Below are 22048 nucleotides of genomic sequence, written 5' to 3'. Positions count from 1 at the left end.
GGTATAACATAAATTATGTTTTTACTTGTCAATACGACAATAACGATATAACGACGCTGGATAAGATAATATCTTATCCACTTTATGTATAAGTGATAGAAAGAGCAAGAAGATACATACGTCTTGTCAACGTTCGTGAACCCTATTAAACGGACCTCACGGCGGAAGACAGGGCTCGGGCCCCAGCGGTCGAGAAAAGAGAGGCAACGGGAAGGGTGCATTCGGTTTGTGGCGTGACGGTTGGAACTCGTGCGCAGTTTTATCACGAACCGTCACGTCCGCTAGGTACTCGTGACCTCGCCCTTATTGCGCCTTTTCAGTGTATCCAGCGCTTAAAGTTTATCAGCCTGTGATAGTAAGTACATCTGTCCTTGTTTTCATGCTCCAGTCACCTTGCACCATATCCGACTTTGAAAGCTTCGCACAAAACAGCTATGAAGAACGTTTGCCTGACTCATTTTCATTTGCAATCTGTTTTTTTGTCTTCTTTCGCTATCATCCTAATACATCCACTGCCGCCATCTCATGCTTGCTTGTTATCACTGTTTTTCTTATTTTATATATGATCTGTCCTAATTATGTGGGTACAAATATTCTAAGAGTATGTTTTATCAAGTAAACTGAACAACCTTTCCTACAAATGATATTCTTTAAATATTTGTACTTCAATTATGCAGACCTTTTATATCTTCGTTCTTGAAAAACGATATTTTTCACTTATTGTTATTTACAGTGACAATAGTTAAGAATCCCTCTGGAAAATTTGTAGCCATCTTGAACGGATACACTTACTACTGTAATATGAGGAATACGACCACAAACAGATGGGTTTGCACCAGGGGACCTGGGCATTGTAACGCACAATTTATCTGTGATAAGAAAAAAACTGTTTTGAAAGTCAAAAATCGTCATAGACATCTTCCGCCTTTATTTGTTCTACGCGATGGAATAATAACAATAGTATAGAAGAATACGTGCACGTGCTCATTAGGCTGCATTTTTATCCAAGCGGAATTGGTGGAGAAAACAGTGTTTCCATTAATCTAAGCGAAATTGTGATTTGAAGCTTAGACGATAGAACATAATTTTTTTGAGTTATAAAATACTATATATTAAAGACAATGCACCTCATGAGCCAATTGAGGGTTGTAAAAATAAAACACACAGTATGCGACTTGACAAAGCACTTATTTATGTGCAACAAGTAAGAAGTCAGGAAGAGTAAAATTTTGCCAAAAACTTTGTCAATCATATGTTGATTGTAATATCTATATTGTTGACTAGTTGTAATAAGTGTAATTTGGTACATACATAAATTAATATTTTACGTTAGGTAGAAAAAGTTTAAAATAACGTTATCAAACTGTGATATTGAGGTTGTTGAAATTTGTTTCTAATTGAAAGATTAAGAGAGTTTAAAAGTTTAGAAAATATAAAATCATATTCGGAGTTAACCACCCGACCTCTGTCTAGTATTTCAGAAGTTATATAAATTTATTTATAAAATATTTACGATCTCTGTCACATCAATACATAACATTAGACGCACAAAAACCTTTTACATAAATTTAAAACTAAATAAAATACTTTTTTTATTTTTAAAGTTCTGTTTTTTTTATCCTCTGACGGCCAGCCACAAAACTATTTACTGAAGTACTAAATATTTAAAAAAGTCCAATTTAAATTGAATCAAACATTCAAGGATACGGTATTATCCTTTAACTTTTTTTTAAATGAGTGAGCTAAGTTCGTTGTATACTATACAGTATCAAAATAGTTTTGCAAAGAAGATAATTTTTTTATGTCATAGGTAGTAAAATTAATTTTAAAGTTTTGCTTTTCAGTGCAATTCGTTCGCAAACGCTGCGGAAAGGAGATAGTTATCTATAAAGGCTATACTTTCTACCGTAGCAGAGTTTGCAAGAACACAACAGGTTGGCTCTGCACCAACCACGGCGTATGCAAGTCGTGCCTTACAACCAATAAAAACCATCAAGTTATCAGATCTACTTTGAACCACACTCATCCACCACCTAAATTTGTCATTCATGACGGGATGTTCATAAAAGTGTAAAATGCTAGATTAAATTTCTAAATTATTATATATATATTTTTTTTTATTTATTACAATTTACGTTGATTACTTGCTTGATTTGTCAGATGATGAATAAAATGTACAAATTACCTGCATCCTCCGCATACATGTATACGGATACACCCTACTACTACTACTACTACAACAAGTAATGTTATTCTGGCTTTTGTGAAAACAGTTCAAACGATTTCGTTGAAATTTTAAATACAGGTGCACATGGGAGCCAAAATCAATCTAGCTGGATCCTATGTCTGGGAAAAATTTAACATAATAAAATATACTTTAAAATAAGTCTTATTTTTTTCTAGCATTTTTCGTCAAATCGGCTGCCGGGAAGGATATGGCAATACTCAATGGGTTCATTTTCAGTTGTGACGGCCGCAGGAAAAGTACCAATTCCTGGCAGTGTATTAGCAGGGGACTGTCCTTAAGTTGCAAAGCAAGGTTCACGACCACCAAAGATCTGAGATTATTGAAAACAACCAAAGCTAAGCAACACAGTCATCCGCCTCCACATTTTCTTATACGGAATGGTGTATTACTTAGAATATAGAATAAATCAGTTTATAGAACAAATAATACAGATTGAACTAGCCGGAAAGTCAATTTAAGAAATGTCTTGAGAGTGACCAACAAAACGATACAGTAATTTGTATAAACAAACATACATACATATGGTCACGTCTATATCCCTTGCGGGGTAGTCAGAGCCAACAGTCTGAAAAGACTGAATGGCCACGTTCAGCTTTTCGGCTTAATGATAGAATTGAGATTCAAATAGTGACAGGTTGCTAGCCTATCGCCTAAAAAAAAGAATCCCAAGTTTGTAAGCCTATCTCTTAATCGCCTTTTACGACATCCATGGGAAAGAGATGGAGTGGTCCTATTCTTTTTTCATTGGTGCCGGGAACCACACGGAACAAATAAGACCATTAAAAAAGTTCGTTTAACGGTCGAAACGTGTGCTTTTAAGTGACAGACATGCAACAACGGTAAAAATTCCATCAAAAATATTAAAACAAAAAAAGCTGCAACTTTCGCTAGGAGACTAAATCCAAAATCAATTGTTTTGGGTTCTTCGGAGATATCTTGGGCTATCATTCCTCTCCTCAAACATATGTATGTTTGGCACAATTTCTTATTGCTAAATAAAAATAACGTCTGCAATTGGTATGTTTTAATTTATTTCTTTTCCTCTTTTTATTATCAAGAGATTGAAGTTGTTCGCTGACTATTTCTAAAGCCAACTCTTTTTTATATATTCATCAATTTTTTCTCCTGACAATTGCAGTATTTTTTTTTTTATTCCAAAAAAAGATTATGTTTTAAATTTTTGATTTCTTCCTAAGTAGTGCTTCATCATATTTGCATATATCTTTGAGAATACGATATTTTATTTTGACGCCTGGTTTTTAATTATAAACCATGTGCGCAGTGAGCTTCGTCAAAAACGCAGCCGGCAAAGATGTGGCAATTATGGACGGGTTTACTTTCAACTTGGCCAGCCGACACTTCACCACGCTGCATTGGACTTGCACCCGTAACAACATCTGCAGGGCCAGGTTCGTCACAGAGAATGCTAGAAAACGGCAAATTATTCGACAGATCAAAGGCCACACACATGAACGACCTCAATTTACCGTCCATAATGGTGTTATATTACGGTTTAAATCGTAAATATTAATGTTGTAAGTTGCCGTTAGAAATGCTTTGACAAACATCCTTAAGATTTCGAATGTGTATAAGAATCGATGCCCGTTTTGATTGGAGAAAGACTAATCAGTGTTACTTTATATTTCACCATTAGTGATGTAAGGGCGCCTCGTCTATTCTTTTTATTTTTTTATAAATATATTGTCTACTTAATCTGTGGACAGTACTATACACAGTTGAGGGTTTTTATTAGTCCCATGATATTTTGAAATTTTAAACAATACACATAGATAACACCCAGCAAAAAATATTTAATTCCGTCTACAAATAACCAGGTTCTATATTATTTAAATTTTCCTGTTTTCTTTATTGACATTTAAATTTATTGCAGTGACATTCGTTCAGAACTCGTGGGGAAGGGAAGTGGCAATCCTCAAAGGTTTTACTTACAACCTCAGCAGCCGGCACCAGAAGACGCTTCGCTGGAGATGCACCAGGAACAAAATGTGCAAGGCCAGAATCATCACCACCAACACTGGACGCCGTCAAATTGTACCTCAACTGAATGACACCACGGCGCATAATCATCCACCACCTGATTTTTCGATTCATAATGGCATTATTTTGAGGTTTAGATCTTAAACTTAACGGTAAAATATTTATGAAAAATGTTTACAATGAAAATAGAGTCTTTAAGTAATAAGTAAATAATTAAGGTTATTTAGTTTGAACTTTAACATATTTCGAACCTGGCTGAAAGGAGAGAAAAAATATTCAAAAATGATTATACGTTACTTTTTCCAAAGATTGTTAAATATTTAAGTGCTATTTAAATTATCTGATCAGTATTAGTACATTATAGTTAGATTAGACAAGTCAATAAGCTATGAACGTAGATAAAATTATAATAATGTGAATATAATTATTAAGGTGCCGTGTGGTTCCCGGCACCAGTACAAAAAGAATAGGACCACTCCATCTCTTTCCTATGGATGTTGTAAAAGGCGACTAAGGGATAGGCTTACAAACTTGGGAATCTTTTTTTAGGCGATGGGCTAGCAAACTGTCTAAAATTGCATCTCAATTCTATCATTAAGCCAAATAGCTGAGCGTGGCCTATCAGTCTTTTCAAGACTGTTGGCTCTGTCTACCCTACAAGGGATATAGACGTGACCATATGTGTGTATGTAATAATTATTAAAGATAATCTATAGAAAAAATATGTTATATTTACTGTTTCATTTTTATGTTTTGTGATTGTGACTGTAAATTAATAAAAATAAAAATAAATTATTGTGTATTAGTAATTTTCTTATGCTGAAAACAAAACATTAAGTTTTTGTCCAACCAAATTATTCCTCCTCCTTACGACATAAATAACTAATTTTAAACTTTCGCGTTGCATTATAATATTTTACCTTTATATTTTGTTTCGGACGTTTCAAATCAACATTCTGTCGTGCAGACAGAGCAGTACTTGTAGCTCGTCGTAGTTTTAGTAAGTAGACCATGAATCATTGTAACATGATTAGGAACGTTTGAGATAAAATAAAGGTACGCTACGTGCTCGTTTAATAACTGTTTCATTTATAAATGACGTTCATAAAGTTTGGTTATGTACGTGTATTAATTATGAAATATGTATTACGCAACACTTATACATAGATACATGTAGATTATTTTTACGTACTCGTATGTATATTATTATTTTTTTTTAGAATGTTAAATAATTATCCCAAATTATTTTTATTTTTAACCACCCAATAAATTTCAGTTTGGTCTTAAGGCTCAAAAGGTAAATAATACCTTATGGCATGAAGTCCACTTATTTCACAATCATACATACATTCACGCCCATTGGGGTACGTAGTAGGTAAATTATTTGAAGTGCATTAAATTTTAAATGACAAATTGAATAACATCTTTTTACAGTGACGTTCGTTAAAAATACGTCTGGCAAGGACGTGGGCGGGTTTACGTTCAACTTGTCCAGCCGACATATTGCCACGCTACGCTAGACTTGCACTTACTGCAATAATTGCAAAGCTCACTTCGTCACCACCAACAATAGTCTAAGAGAAATTACAAGAAGACACACAATTCACTGTCATTCTCCTCCAAGGTTTACTATTTTCAACGGTGTTATACTGAAATATTGATAAGCAGTAAAATAAAAAAAAAATGATATTTTTATTATGTAAATAATAAACTGTTTCTATATATTGTAATTGTTAAATAAAAAATTGAAAAGTTTTCACATTATGAATCATTTATTAACAATACTACTCTGTCAAGAAAGTAGCAGGAAAAGATCAATAATACACAAACTGTTTGTTATTCATCCAAATTTATTTTATCACCTTCAAAATATGCTCCTTTAGAAACGATACACTTACGCCAACGAATAATCCAATCATCAAAACATTTTTTAAACGCTGTTTCCGGAATTGAGGTCAGTTCTCGCCGCGAATTCTCTTTTATGTCTTCTACCGATTGAAAACGGGTGCCACGAAGTGGTAATTTGAGTTTAGGAAAAAGAAAAAAGTCGGCTGGAGCCATATCTGGTGAATATGGTGGTTGCTCGATGGTATTTGTTGAGTGTTTGGTTAAAAATTCGTTCACAATGATGGCCTTGTGCGAAGGTGCATTATCATGGTGCAAAATCCAAGAATTTTCTTTCCACAAATCTGGCCTTTTTCGTCGGATTTGCTCTCTTAAACGCCGCATAACACTCAAATAATATTCCTTATTTACCGTTTGACCTTCCGGCAAGAATTCCGAGTGCACAACACCGCGATAGTCAAAGAAAACAGTCAACATGACTTTGACTTTTGAACGACTTTGGCGTGGTTTTTTCGGTTTCGGTTCAGTTGGAAGGCGCCACTCCGAAGCTTGTTGACTAGTTTGCATGTCAAACTCGTAAACCCACGTCTCGTCACCAGTAACAATGCGTTTCATGAATGTTGGGTCGGAATTGACTCGTTCTAGCATGTCCTCAGCGACTCTCATGCGATTGAGTTTTTGAAAAAAATTCAGGTCTTTTGGGACTAGCCGAGCGGCAACATGTTTCATACCCAAATTATTAGTTAAAATGGTACGGATCGACTCGTGAGATACAGAAAGTTCGGTGGCTATCTCTCTCAAAGTTGAATGAGGATTTTCAGTCACTATTTCCTTCACTTTTGCGATGTTAACTTCAGTTGCAGACGTTGATGGCCTACCAGAGCGAGGCAAATCTTCCATCACATCTCGACCGCTTTTGAACGCTTTGTACCACTCATAAGCACGAGTTTTTGATAAAGTCGATTCACCGTAAGCCTTCTGTAACATTTTCAGTGACTCCGAACACGATATTCCATTGGCAATGCAAAATTTAAGACAAACTCTTTGTTCGATGTTTTTATCCATTATGAAATTAGCAATACACACTAGATATGATATAACTAAAAATAGCACTGTATTTAATGTAAACAACAGATGCAACTCAAACTCCGCGCCAAAATGGAAAACAGTTGTGCCAATTTAACAACAACAAAAAAAAAACAAAAATTTGAATTTGGAACCATAAATAAATAATCCATTCCCGATACTTTTCTGACTGAATGTATGTGCATAGCAGCTGTAACCATGGTGGATATTCACAAAAAGTATGTTCTACATCATGGAGTGTGTTACGAAAGGTTAAGAATGACAGTCAGTTCAGACAGACAGTCATGTTCTTTTTCTTGTTGTTGCCTCTGATTTGCGATATCATCTATTTTTCTTCTAAAACACGAGTTTCTTCTTTTAGGCTATGGGCTTGCAACCTGTCACTGTTTGAATCTCAATTCTATTATTAAGCCAAACAGCTGATCGTGGCATATCTGTCTTTTCAAGACTGTTGGCTCTGGCTACCCCGCAAAGGATATATACGTTATGATATGTGTATGTACTAATATTCCATTGTACAAAAGATTCAAATTTTTTTTTTCTTTATTTAATCTTGTTAGTATTTTGTTTTGCAGTGAGTTTTGTTCGAAACCAATTTGGAAAAGAGGTGGCTATATACAATGGCTTCACTTTCAATCTAACTCACAATCAACAAAGCACTTTACGTTGGAGGTGCTCCAATAATAGAGTCTGTAAGGCTCGTATCTTGACGACCAAATCTGGTGAACGACAATTTATAAAGCAAAACACTAGTCACACTCATCCCCCTCCAAATTTTACAATTTACAAAGGAATGTTGATAAGAACTCATAAATAGATGTCATTTATGTCCTGTTCAATAATTTTTGTAATGCATAGTTTTTATAGTAACTACTAGCTGTCCCCGGAAAACGTTGTTTTGCCATATAAATAATTTTTAAGTTATTTCTAGTTAAATAAAAATGTTAAGGGTGGACAACTCTTATCACTCAGGGGTATGAAAAATTTCATGAGAATCGGTCAAACCGTTTCGGAGGAGTACGGGAAGGAACATTGTAACACGAATTTTATATATTAAATATATGTTTGTCAATTTCTGACTAACTGAGTTTTCTGTTTTATTTTGTTTTTCTTAGAAATGATAAATATTGTTAGTACGTTAATGTTCATTCTTACAGTGAGATTCCTACGAAACACTTCAGGAAAGGAGATTGCAGTACTAGAAGACTACTTTCTCTCGAAAAATTCAAACGTTTACTACGATTAGGTGGATTTGTACCCGAAGCGACATCTGTAGAGCGCGCTTTACCACCGCTAATTCTGACCATCGAGAAATAATCCACAGAAAGACAAACCATACTCACCCCCCATCTAAATTTATTGTTCATATGGGGACATTATTCAAGATTAAATGATAAAGACATTTGCATGAAAAATTCCACTTTCTGCAATCCAGAAAGTTTAAGTGCAAGTATCGCTTTTGAGAGATGATAAGTTATGCTTATCGGATTAAATCTCTCTAATATTTTCCTTTTTTCATTACTAGTTAGCTACTGGTTCAATAAAAATAATGTCCGTACGATGAGATCACATATAATTATATTTTATGTCTACAAAACTACGGATAAAAATGATAAAATATTGTTTTATAGATCTAAGAACCTTTTTTATTCTATTGACTCATGAAACTCATTTGAAGACTCATTTTTGAAAACAAAACATAGCGTTTGATGAATGGAAATCGGACTAATAACGAATATATTCATTTCGCAAGTAGGATATTTGGGCATCTTTCATAACTCCTTAATATAGTTGCCAATTTTAGTTCATCACCAGGTCGAAATATACAAATAATAATTAATTTTGTTTCTCTTCCAGTTAAATTCTATCGTAATCCATACGGCAAAGAAGTGGTAGTGGAAAATGGTTATACGTTTTGTCTCGCCAGACGGTATAAGAAAACTGCAGTATGGAGGTGCACGAGACACAAGATATGCAAGTGTCGACTCACTACAGATCATGGACGGGAAGTGATAAGAAAAAATAATATAGATCATAATCATGAACCACCTAATTTTAGTATTCGTCGTGGTATTTTATTTAGATTGTAAATGCTAATAAAATAATTCCTTGTATATCTCTCATCTTTGCGTGTTCCCGGATGCATTATCCATCAGTACCGGGGTGTAAGCTGATAAATTGATTCCTTGATTGATGTACATAAAAATCCCGAAACATTAACTATTATCTTGTTGTTTTCATTTTAATAAGTATCCTCTTTTAAGTTTTAATTTGGTCTTATTTCTTAGGTGTAATATATAATCATTTTTAATGTCAATTTTATGAATAAAATATTTATTGTTTGTAAGAAAATATTATTCTAATTAAATTTTTTCGATAAGCTATGGTGTTTAGCGCAGCTCATATTTGTTTTTTGTTTTCAGATGAAATCCAATATCTTCTAAATTCTCGTGGCATTGAAATTGCTTTATTGGATGGCTTTACTTTTGGCTGCGATAATCGGAAACAAAAAACTATATCATGGAAATGTACTAGACACAACATATGCAAATCTCGGTTCACCACCACCAATACTACAAGACGAGAAATTATTCGAAAGCAAATTTTTCATAATCATGTTCCACCTGCGACTCTTATTCGAAACGGAATATTATATAGGATATAAAATTGTGTTGTTTTTTTTTTATTTATATACCCGTATCATAATAACTTTTAGATGTTAGTCCGTCAATTGTGACATTTAAAAAAATATTGGTTAAGACAAGCTTTTATTTAGAGTGAAACAAAAAGGGGAAAATAAACTTCATACGTAGGTAGCCAAAACAATTTAAAATTACATTCATTATTATTAGTGTGGATTAGTGTGGACAAAAGCTTAGGTATCACCTACTTTGATGCTTTCTTATTTGGAGTAAAATAAATACATATATACATATAATCACGGCTATATGCGGGGTAGACAGCCAACAGTTAAGGACGTACTGGTAAAGGTTCAGGTCAAAAGAACCCGAAACTGCCGAGCTTGCATGAAGAGAGTTATGAATGTGGATGAAGCGAAGGAAGTATGCAGAGATCGTGGCAAGTGGAAAGAGGTAGTCTCTGCCTACCCCTCCGGGAAAGAGGCGTGATTTTATGTATGTATGTACAGCCAACAGTCTTGAAAAGACTAAAAGGCCACGTTCAGCTGTTTGGCTTAATAGGTTAGAGATTCAAATAGTGACATATTCGCAGCAGTAGATAAAACTATCCAGAACAGCCATTTTCTACGGAGACATATTTCAAAGGGACCTTACTGCATAATAAAACAAAAAATGCAAAATAAACAATTTGGGATTCTTCATTTAAATAATGGACTAGCAACCTGTCACTATTTGAATTTCAATGTATTTCAATTACATCATTAAACTATATAGCTGAGCGTGGTTTTACAGTCTTTTCAAGACAATTGACTCTGTCTCCTCTGTAATGGATAAAGAAGTGATTGTATACATATAATCTTAAGCTTACATGAAACCGAAACTGCCGAGCTTGCATGAAGAGAGTTATGAATGTGGATGAAGCGAAGGAAATATGCAGAGATCGTGGCAAGTGGAAAGAGGTAGTCTCTGCCTACCCCTCCGGGAAAGAGGCGTGATTTTATGTATGTATGTATGTTAAGCTTACATAACAATGTAAGCTTCTCAAAATGTAACGATGTCACTGTTTTGGTACCATAGATTTCATAAAAAAATGGTAGCTGTTGCTGGAACTGAAATGCTTTCTATTTTCCAGTAACCTTCGCACGCAGTGTAGCTGATAAAGAGATCGCTATATATAAAGGTTACACCTTCCACTGTGACAACAAGCAGAAGTTTACTTTAGGATGGCAATGCACCAGCTGCAAGATCTGCAAAGCAAGAATAACTACTACTAGAGACAATTTCAGATTCATCGTAAGACAGAAGGTGGACCATACTCATCCTCCACCTAATTTCTTTGTAGAAAATGGCATTGTCAAAAGATATAAGAAATTGTAATTATAAGCTATGTCTTCATATGCGCATGTTTAGCTTTCTTGAATTTCAATAAATTTGTTAATGTCAGTGATCCCTTTAAAAGGGACGTGACGTTCGAGAAGTCTATTGTAACAGATTCCTGAAAGAATTGTAGTTTTTTTTTCACAAAAGTTTTATGTAAGTTTAAAAAGAAATGATCTCTTTAATATAGGTTGTAGCATGAATATTATTTATTAGGTGCTAACAAATATTATTAAATAAAGAATCTACGAGGAGACGAGGCCGCCAACCTAAGCATAAAAATAGGGTTGGGGAATGTCTGCAAAAATAGTGATGCGCGCTACAAGGTCAATTTTGAAATTTTTAAATCATACTAAATTACACTTATTGTTATTGTTATTAAAAAAACTAGTATTTTTCATACAATTACTTGTGTCCGGAACGCGTTAGGTAAAGACGTAGAGATCGTACAAGGGGACACATTTCATATCAATGCCAAATTGAAATCGACACTACGATGCTCTAAGGGAAGAAACTGTAAAGCAAGATTGTAGTATTGTAGCTGTAAAAATGTGAAAAGCTGTTAAATTTGGAAGGATGGTTAAGAACTCGATGGATCATACCAATTTGCCCCCAAAGTTTAAGATAAATTGATTCCTTGATAATATGTAATATAACACGAAACGTCAGTTTGAATATGTTTAATAGAATAGATTCAATTTCAAATTTGGATACATGGTATCACGTATTGACTTCATGGTACCTACTAAAATCTAATTATATCTACTGCCGATTTCAAAGCGAATGTATAGAAGAAGCTAATATTTTCTTTACCAGTTTACTGGCTAGCATCTGGTTCAGAATGAATAAATAAATAAAAATAATGTAATTAACTGACTTGCCTTATACATTTAACAAGCACATTTACCCCATAAACTATGCATATAAAAAACTATGAAAATCATGCATAGCGTAACAGAGCAATGAATATCTGTACGTTATTATTGGTTGACGAACTGTTTATTCATCTTCGGGTCAAAATTGAACTAATCTTAATTTGTTTTGCTTTTCAGTTATCTTCTATCGGAATCCATACGGCAAGGAAGTGGTTGTAGAAAATGGCTTTACATTTTGCCTCGCCAGGCGCTCAAAGAAAACATCTGTGTGGAGATGTACGAGACACAAAATATGCAAGTCCCGGCTCACTACCACGAACCATGGAGAACGAGATGTTATTAGAAAAAATAACATTGAACATAATCATGATCCACCAAATTTTTATGTTCGTCATGGCTTTTTATTTAGATTGTAAATGCTGGTACATTGATATCCTGACTGTTTGTTATTTATTAATGATTGACACAAAACCATGAGTGTTAATTCACTGTGTGAATAAAACATGCCTAATAATTCTATTTTATTCCGTTGTACCTTGCAGCGAGGTACATTTTAAGATTTTAATTGGTTTTCTATTTTAAGTTTTAATTTAATCTTGTTAATTAGTTTTAATATATAATTCGAATTCAAAATATTTAAACATTATTATAGGATACTTATTATCGCTTAATAATTGTCATATCTGTTGGTTTCACAACATTGGTTGACGTCAAATAAATTAATTAAAACTAAGTTTACTGCCGCTTCCAAGGCGTCAGTGCAGAAGAAGCGGTAACAAACTGCACTGTAGCATTTTCTTCAACAACGTCAACTTCACGACTACCCAACTTAGAATAGAAATGTGGACAAGAGAATACATTGTTCATATTAATTTATTCATATGAGAATCTTATTTTAGTGTCCATTATGTAAATAAAATTTTAATTTAGATTAAAAAAAAATATTTTAATTTAATTTTCACGACAAGCAATGGTGTTTGTCGCAGCTCAATTTGTTTTTTGTTTTCAGTTGAAATCCAATATGTTCTCGTGGCAGAGAAATTGCTTTATTGGATGGCCATACTTTTGGCTGCGATAATCGGAAACTAACAACGATCTACTGGAAGTGTACCAGACACAACATATGCAAAGTTCGGTTCACCACCGCCAATTCTAGAAGACGAGAAATTATTCGAAAGTATATTTCTCATAATCTTTCAATAAGATTGTTATTCGTAACGACATTTTATTTAGAATATGAAATTGTTTTTTTTTTTTTAATAAACCTGTAACTGACTTTTGGATTTAGGTCCGTCAATTGTGACATTAGAATAAATTTTTGGCAAATTTTTTTCTCAAATCTTTTAACGTTTATTAACTTTCACCAAAAATCTTCTCGCGATAAAAAAGACTTAAATTTCAGCTGCGGGTTAAAAGATGGTTCGATTGATAATTCGCTCGATAATTGATGATTCCATATTTAGATTAGAATAAATATCTACGTTACGAAAATAAATGAAACGTTTATAATACACACATTCCTACATAAAATCTCGCCTCTATTCCGGAGGGCACACACATCTCCAGGCACGCGACGCCATTTTTTAATCGCGCGAAAAACTCGCTCGCTTTTTATTAAGGCTTGAAAGGGCACAGGGATAGTTTTACGCGCGATGAAGACGGCATCGCTCGTGCCATGCTACGAAGGCTGCTTTCATTCATTTTCTCCACAAAACATACCCTTTTCTCTTCACTTTATCTTCTTTTACATCACAGCATTGATGATAATGGGTCCATATTATTATAGATACAGTGTGGCATTTCTATTGTGTTTTTTAATAACTTTTTCTTCATTGTGCAGTGAGGTTCCTGCGTAATATGTCTGGGAAGGAAGTCGCTGTTCTGGATGGTTTTACCTACTGTTGTGACAATCGTAAACTAAAAACCATAGCATGGAAATGTACGAGAAATCACACCTGTAAAGCTCGATTCACTACTACCAATTCCGAAAAAAGAGAAATTATAAGAATAAATAAAATTCATACTCATCAACCCACAACATTTGTTGTGCAAGACGGCATATTAATACGAATATCTAGTAAACATATATGAAATTTCTGGTTTTTTTTTGTTTTAATTTGGTTATTTATTGATTTGCTGATTGTCCCGTCAGCTATATTTTGTTGAAATTAGATGGTTTCAACGCTCAAACTACCAATTCGGCCGCCGGGTCAAATTTGTAAGGTGCCCGGTTTTAATGCGTGATGCATAAATTCACAGGTTTCAATCCCACCTCAGCCATGTAGATACTTAAGACTGTTTTCGTAAAAAACAACGTAAAGAAGCCCCGCACATCCAGGCAACTGGTAACGATGATTCAATACGAGTTAAGGTTTGTTTTTGAAATTATGTACTTACATTAGTTTAAATACTAACGGATGCTCTTACGGTTAGGGAAAACATCGTGAGGAGACCTGCACATGCAAGCAACTGGATGTGTGACAGTGATCGATCCAATTCGGGTTAGGTTTATCTGCAAAGGTTGCGGAGATCGAACCAATCAATCCCAATCCAGGATCCATGGTCAAGGAGTGCATACTCCGGCTTCCTTCCCTGAGTGGTAAGGATATAACCGGGACTATAGCCAGGTGGAAGAAGAAGAAGGTATAATATCCAAAATTTTGCCCAACATTTTACACCATATTATGGAAGCATTTTTAGATGATAGCTTTCCAGATCTTAAAAGCAATTGCAATAGATATTATGTTAGATGTGTTAGAAACACTATGGTGCGAAATTCTGAAAATTGTGCTATTTTTCCAGTGACCACGCTGTACAGCTGATAAATAGATCTAAAGATTAAAGAATTAAGATTAAGATAAGAAATTGTCATTATAAGCCATGTCTTCGTATGTGCTATGTTTAACTTTCTTGGACTTATTCTATGATTTTTTTTTAAATTTAATGTAACGTCCTTTTGAAGAATACACTATCATTATCTTTATCATTATGAACGTTACGTGAATAGAAAAAAAAAAATGTTTTCTATTTTTAAATCTAACAGATTCCTCATACAGATTTCTAATATTCTTTTTTACATTTATTTTGGCAAATTTTGATATTTTTAAATCATGTTTAATTTAAAACAAAAAAACACTGTTGTAATTTGTTACTAAAAATAATTTGTTTTTCATACAGTTACATATATCCGGAACGTATTAGGTAAAGAGGTAGCTATCGTAGATGGGTACACATTTCATATCAATACCAATTTGAAGTCGACACTAGGATGGCGATGCTCCATGGGAAGAAAATGTAAAGCAAGATTCACCACCACAAACGAAGCTGTTGAATTTAGAAGGATGGTCAGGAACATGTTGGATCATAGCCATTTGCCCCCAAGTTTTATTGTTCGCGACGGAGTTATTATAAGAATTTAGAATTTAAATAATCACAATGTGTGGTACATTAGTTGAACCGAAATGGAGATGGTCTGTGCAGGATCTCTGTAGTTGCCATGCATCTCACATCTCCCTCTAGTTTGTCCCTCATTACTTCACTAGTATTCAAGATAAAAAAAGTTGAAGATATTTTGTAGGGGATCAAGACAGGGTGCGCTGTTATATAAATTAAGAAGAATTAATTAAGCTAAGTCCTTTTCCAGAACATTTACAATAGACTAAAATTTAATTTGTGTGATAAAACAGTGGATTACTTCTGTTGCTCGATAAATTCTGGCAGTTGTTAGAGAGTCAATGCGAGAGCAGTGCACCCCTCCCTCGATTCGGCTCGTATTATCTACGTTGGTAGAGCCATGTGTGGTGGCGGTAACCACATCACTGAGAATCATGGTCACTACAACTCATCAAGCGCATTATCCTTCTTAATTACCATTAGGATGAGAAATGGAAGATAGCCTTTGAAAATTGTTTAAAAATTATTGTTGGCTTACAAGAAAGTAGATCGTTATATACGTTCCGTGTGCTAATTTTAATAAGTTTTAGTTAGTAAATAGATGATACCTATAAACTCAGTTGGGTTAACTTGCGTGCGTGAAAACTGTACCCAATATACTGTTACGTACATTCAAATTAGTTGTTACAAATTCTATTAAAAATTTGCAATCAAACAAAGAGTTTTTGCCCCATTAGTGACCCCGTCTATTTTTCTATTCGTTTCTATTCTCTACAATTTTCGCATTTTAAAAGAGTTTGGACTCCTTGGCTTTCAAGTACGTAGTATGGCTGGAATAAAGATTCTTTGTTTATCGCACAAATAAATAAGCATGTTTTAACATCTTTGTCTCTTGCATCCTAGATCGAAATTATTTTATCTACGACTTGATCTTAACTATGTATAACATGTTATAAGACATTGTTTGTAGTTTTAATGTGAAAATGTCCACAAATAGTTAAAACTATCATATACCAAGTAAGTATGCGCGCTCAACTTGCATGCCTCTTTTTTTAAATAAATATACTAATAAAAAAACTTATATCTAAAATACAATAAACAATAAGGATGTGTATTTACTTTTTATTATCCTTTCCTATACGATAAAGTGGATTAACCGAAAAAATTGCATAAATACAAAAGATTGTTTTTTTAATTGATTTGGATAAAACCTCAATGTTGCCCGAAATAAACAAATACGTTGTTTTGGATACAGGTGACTTGTTCGTTGAAGATCTGTTTACGCCGTCGTTATCAAATCAATCATCATGTGACGAAGAAGACATAAATGCTGAGGTAAGAAATTAATTTACAATACCGTCATCTTTTAAACTACATTATATGCGTCTCATATGTAAGAGCTTCCCCTTATATATAAGAACTACTTCTCATATTTAGAAACTAGCTCTTTTCGACGGGGTCCAGCGAAGCTTTCGTTTCTTTTGTTTTTTCCTGTATTTTTTTAATTTCTTAGTAAATTTGAACTTCTGATTTTTCATAATAAACAAAAGTGAGGTAAATACAGATTACTACACTTTGTTTCGACCACCACAAAGTCAACTGAAATTGAGCATTAAAAATGTTTACTTTGTTCACAGGTTACTAAAATTATGAGGCCACGTAAAAATAGAGGACAGACGTGGTCGGAAGAATCTTTGAGCGCAGCAATGGAGGCAGTACAAAGAGGCGAATTGTCTATGCACGCTGCCTCACGAAAATACAAAATTCCACGTTGGACCTTGAGAAACCACGTTATAAGTGGATCAAAAGTCAAAAGATTAGGAAGGCGGGGAATAATGACAGCTGCGCAAGAAAAAGAATTAATTTTTTTACTTGAAGGATTTGCAAAAACAGGTGTAACCATCACATCAAAATTAATAAGACAGGAAGCATTTTTGTATTGCGAGAGAAATCAACTCAAACACAATTTCAATAAGCGCCAAAGGATGGCTGGAATTGAGTGGTTACGCCAGTTTATAAAAAGGAATCCATCAGTTGGCAAGTTAAGAGTAATACCAAATCAGTTAAAAAAGCCATAAATTTATCACGAACTTGAATAGATTGTGGTTTATGAAGAGTGTTCTATTTTTGAAATCAAACGACATTAAATAATAACGGTTGACTTCGCTCGCTATCGCCATTTTGCTCGCTCAAGAGTCAAGTTAGTATAGTACAAGCGATGACAGTATCGATATTGACAGTACGTGACAACACATTGCACGCGAATGTTCTTACTCCAACGTGATAAATATTTTACGTAATATTACTGTGTTTTTAATGCAATATTTTTGTTTGTGTATGATTTATATACTCTGGACCAGTAAAGTTTTGTAGTAGGTTAGTGATAAGAAAGTTGAAAATACCTGTTATTATTATAATTGTGAGAATTTAGTATCCCATCTGGGCATCCTGTTTGGTGAGTTGCAAAATATAAATAAAATTTCTCGTTTGCCATTTTCGTCTCTATTTTGTCATTGTCAATATTTTTTTTAAATCACCACGAGTGTGGTCTTAAACAGCTGTTGTTCTGCATCTTGCTCACGATTTTATAAATAAGAGCGAGATATAAGACTTTAAACTTAGGGGAGCTACACAATAGCTTGCAGAAAAAGGGTCAGCATTCCGGTGTGGACTTATAACTTCTTTTTAATTTAATGGTGTAAACCGAAAAGTTAGTTTACTGTAAAACTTACACTCTGCACTGGCGGCTAAACGCTTTGCCCGCGTGAAGAGTAGAGTAAGTCCTTCTCCATACTCCAAACTATATGCTCTACGTATGGAAAATTTCCTCCAGATCGGTTCAGTGGTTTTAACTTGAAAGATGGACACAAAAACACTCATGTTTATAATATTACATGATGCATGATGAATGGATGATTAAATCATCATGTATTTTAGTTGTTTGTTTCAACAGTGGAATGGATCACTAACCATGCTGGTAAGCCGCTGGCCCTAGTTCGCGGGTACACCTTCTACCATAAGAGTACACATCGTGAAACTACCCACTGGCAATGTACCGGCGGGAGGACGTGTAAAGCTCGCTTCGTTCTCAGCAAGGACCACGTTATCATCAAGACAAAGGGGGAACATCATCACCCCCCACCTAACATCATTTATAGCAAAGGAAGGTATTTTAAAATTGTGTAATATATTCCAGCTTTCGCTGTGTTATATTTATTTACTTTAAGATGCGTTTAACGCAACTTCTATTGGAACAGTATTTTATCTGGAATTAACGCGGATTTATTAAAGCAATCGAAGCTCTTTCTTGGGGAAACTAAAGTTCTCGTTGTTCCAATAACTGGCCTATCTTTGGCCTTAAGAAATCGATCTAGATGTATCGTCGTAAAAAAATATCTAGTACGTAAGTATGCACGTGCGTATTTAAATAAAATATAAATATATACGGGACAGATTACACAGATTGAGTTAGCTCAGGGAAGAGTCGAAGACAGTTTGGGACTAACTCAACAAAACTATATTTTAAAATTAGTAATACTTAGATAGATATAAACATCCAAGACCCGGGACAATTATAAAAAGTTCGTTTCTCATCATTTACTGGTAGGGTTCCCACTTATATGACATTTACATACGAAGGTAAATTAGTTACCTAATTTTTTTTATATCTTATGAAATATTTTATTTTGTATAAAGTTTTATCTTATCTTGATTCGATAACTATTATTTTTTTTAGTTATTTATTATGCGTGATGTTTTTTCTTTTTGAACAGATTTTTGTGAATAAAAATAACGAAACAGAGGAACAAATATGTAATATATACATAATTTTATATTTTTACTGTGTGCGGGAAAATAAAAATTATTTACCGAACTTAAGAACGTACGTGAACTACAATCATTTTGATATATGCACGTATATTGCTACAATCATTTTGACTCATACACAAGACGTCGGAGGCCACCTAGGCCATGTACCAATGACTAATTTCGGAGTTATGTACATTAGTTTGAATACTAACCGATGCGCTTACGGTGAGGAAAAACATCGTGACGAAACCTGCACATTCAGGTAACTGGATGTTGTCTTAATGTGTGTAACCATGATCGATCCAATACGGGTTAGGTTCCCCTGCAAAAGTTGCGGAGGTCAGACGGGAGGCATACCCCGGGCTCCTCTCAGAGAAGTGAGGATACAACCGGGGCTAAAGCCAGGAGGAAGAAGAAGTTAGAGAAGAGAAGAAAGAAGTAAACTGCTTAGCCTTTGTCTTTAGCATGGTGTGGGAGAAAAAAAGTAGCTGGCACAAATTATTATTTCTAATATTATCGATGAAAAATTCCTTACAGGCACGTAAAATTAAATATATTTTTACTACGCTTTTATTAGCTTGGGTTGTATGTATGTATGTATGTATGTATGTATGTAACGGAATCTTTGAGCTTAATTTTCACTGATTTCTAAACGTCTGATCAACTTGGAACTTTGCACACGTATCAAGGACCGATGACAATGCAATATTTTGATAAGAGTTTCTCATTATTCTTATTAAAACTGCCAGGATTAATAAATTCATTTTTAGATCCTTCGTATGAGAGTAAGAGAGACAGAGATAGCACCAGTGCCAGTAATCTCCATACAAGAAAACAAGAAGTTCTGACGTATAATGAGTCAAAAAGAGATGTAATATATTTCCATATAATGTTACTATTAACCTGAGGCTTCTTTATTTCATCGCATTGCTCCATTTAGAATTACCATTAGAAACCATAGTAGAATTAGTAGAATATTTTAAAACAATAAAAAATATATAAGTAATAAAACAAAAGTAATAAATGAAAATTGAACAACTAAATTTACAAAAATACAAGAATAAAGTTACTACCTACAGAACTTTGCGATATTAAATACGTATTTAACATATTAATGCAATTCTTGAATTAACATTAGGTATCTTTTGCCTATTTATAATAGCAACACTGTAATACTCGTTTGGAAAATGAGTGACAGTTTTTTATGTCAAATAAGTTTTGCAGTAAGTTTTGATTGACTTCGATTCGAACACCTGTAAACTTTCTTTCTGTTGTTTTTTACCGGTGCCTGTGTATTTACCTATTTGCACTTTGTTTTGTGGTGATAACTTGTCGTTATTTGGAGTTTGGAATCTTCCGTTGAGTCGAGCTTTGTTCTTCCGGATATTCGTGTGATTTTATCATCTGAGATTGGACTCTGACTGTGTTTACTGTGTTGTGCAGATATTTTGAGATAGGACTCCTGTAAAAAGTACCTTATTATTTGAGATAGGAGTCCCAAGTTTGTGTTTGTTTTTGTGAAAGACAGATTTAACAACAAAAGTGCCACGATGTCTTCAGATAAACTTTGTTGCGTTCCTGGTTGTAAAGGCAGTGGAGGTATGTTTGAAATATTTTTGTTCCTGTATCAATCTGCCTCTTAATCTTGTGGTTTGATTCCTGGCAAGGCCACAATCGAAAATTATTACGTTTGCTGGATAGTCAAAAATATTATTAACAGTGATTTATCACTATAAAATTCTTTTCAACTGGGTTTAACAATCATCATACATACATATAATCACGTCTATATCCCTTGCGGGGTAGACAGAGCCAACAGTCTTGTAAAGACTGATAGGCCACATTCAGCTATTTGGCTTTAAGATAGAATTGAGATTCAAATAGTGACAGGTTGCAAGCCCATCGCCTTAAAAAGAATCATGATGATGAGAATATTATGAGATTTAATCCAATCAGGCCACATATAACTTTAAGAAAGTTAGTTGTGAAAACCTCCGGCGATGGGCGCATGGTTGCAAAAGTCTTTTCTAGTAAGATAGTTATACCAGAAGTGTTAACTTCCAATAAATAATTGTATAAAAAAACTAGAAAACAACCCGTTTTATTGCAAATCGAACTAAAAAATAGAAAATAAATAATAGTTTAAAAAAAACTAAAAAACTACGCTTTTATTGCTAATCAAACTAAAAAATAGAAAATAAAAATTAATGACAAAGGAATTCAGTAGTAGCAAGTCGAACAATCAGTTATAGTCAGTTGTAGTAGTAATTACCTCGGATTAAAATTATAACAAATTTAAATTTATAAACAAAACAATTTAAATCAGAGTAAAAAGCGTGGGGTGCATTTTACTTCATTTTCATAACTCTCTTGTCATAAATATATGCTTATAGAATGATTTTAATATTTACTACATCAGGCACCCCACGCTTTTTACTCTGATTTAAATTGTTTTGTTTATAAATTTAATTTTGTTATAATTTTAATCCGAGGTAATTACTACTACAACTGACTATAACTGATTGTTCGACTTGCTACTACTGAATTCCTTTGTCATTAATTTTTATTTTCTATTTTTTAGTTTGATTAGCAATAAAAGCGTAGTTTTTTAGTTTTTTTTAAACTATTATTTATTTATTCATTATTTTGAGTCATTTCGAACATTCATGTAATAATTCTTGGTACTTATATTATTTAATAATAATAAAAAAAAAACTATTCAAATTACAGACTTAAAAGGCATGTAATGTATATCAAAAAGAGAGCTTAATAGTTAA

General features: G+C 33.8%; 2 protein-coding genes across 2 annotated transcripts; both read left to right on the top strand.

Moving 5' to 3' along the window:
* Nucleotides 1-3491: 3491 nt before the first annotated feature.
* Nucleotides 3492-4928, top strand: LOC132902197 (uncharacterized). The gene is made up of 2 exons (XM_060946309.1): nt 3492-3657; nt 4140-4928. Exons 1-2 carry the CDS (start codon nt 3521-3523, stop codon nt 4315-4317), a joined length of 315 nt encoding a protein of 104 aa, XP_060802292.1. The 5' UTR covers nt 3492-3520; the 3' UTR covers nt 4318-4928.
* Nucleotides 4929-16689: 11761 nt separating this feature from the next.
* On the top strand, nt 16690-18004 carry LOC106141305 (uncharacterized). Its single transcript, XM_013342955.2, has 2 exons — nt 16690-16796; nt 17099-18004. The coding sequence occupies exon 2, from the start codon at nt 17111-17113 to the stop codon at nt 17537-17539; it is 429 nt and encodes a 142-aa protein (XP_013198409.1). The 5' UTR covers nt 16690-16796; nt 17099-17110; the 3' UTR covers nt 17540-18004.
* The last annotated feature ends 4044 nt before the right edge of the window (nt 18005-22048 follow it).

The sequence above is a fragment of the Amyelois transitella genome, chromosome 10 (assembly GCF_032362555.1).
Source record: "Amyelois transitella isolate CPQ chromosome 10, ilAmyTran1.1, whole genome shotgun sequence".
Lineage (NCBI taxonomy): Eukaryota > Metazoa > Arthropoda > Insecta > Lepidoptera > Pyralidae > Amyelois > Amyelois transitella.
The sequence above is the reverse complement of the archived record's forward strand: the minus strand, read 5'-3'. Positions and strand labels throughout refer to the sequence as shown.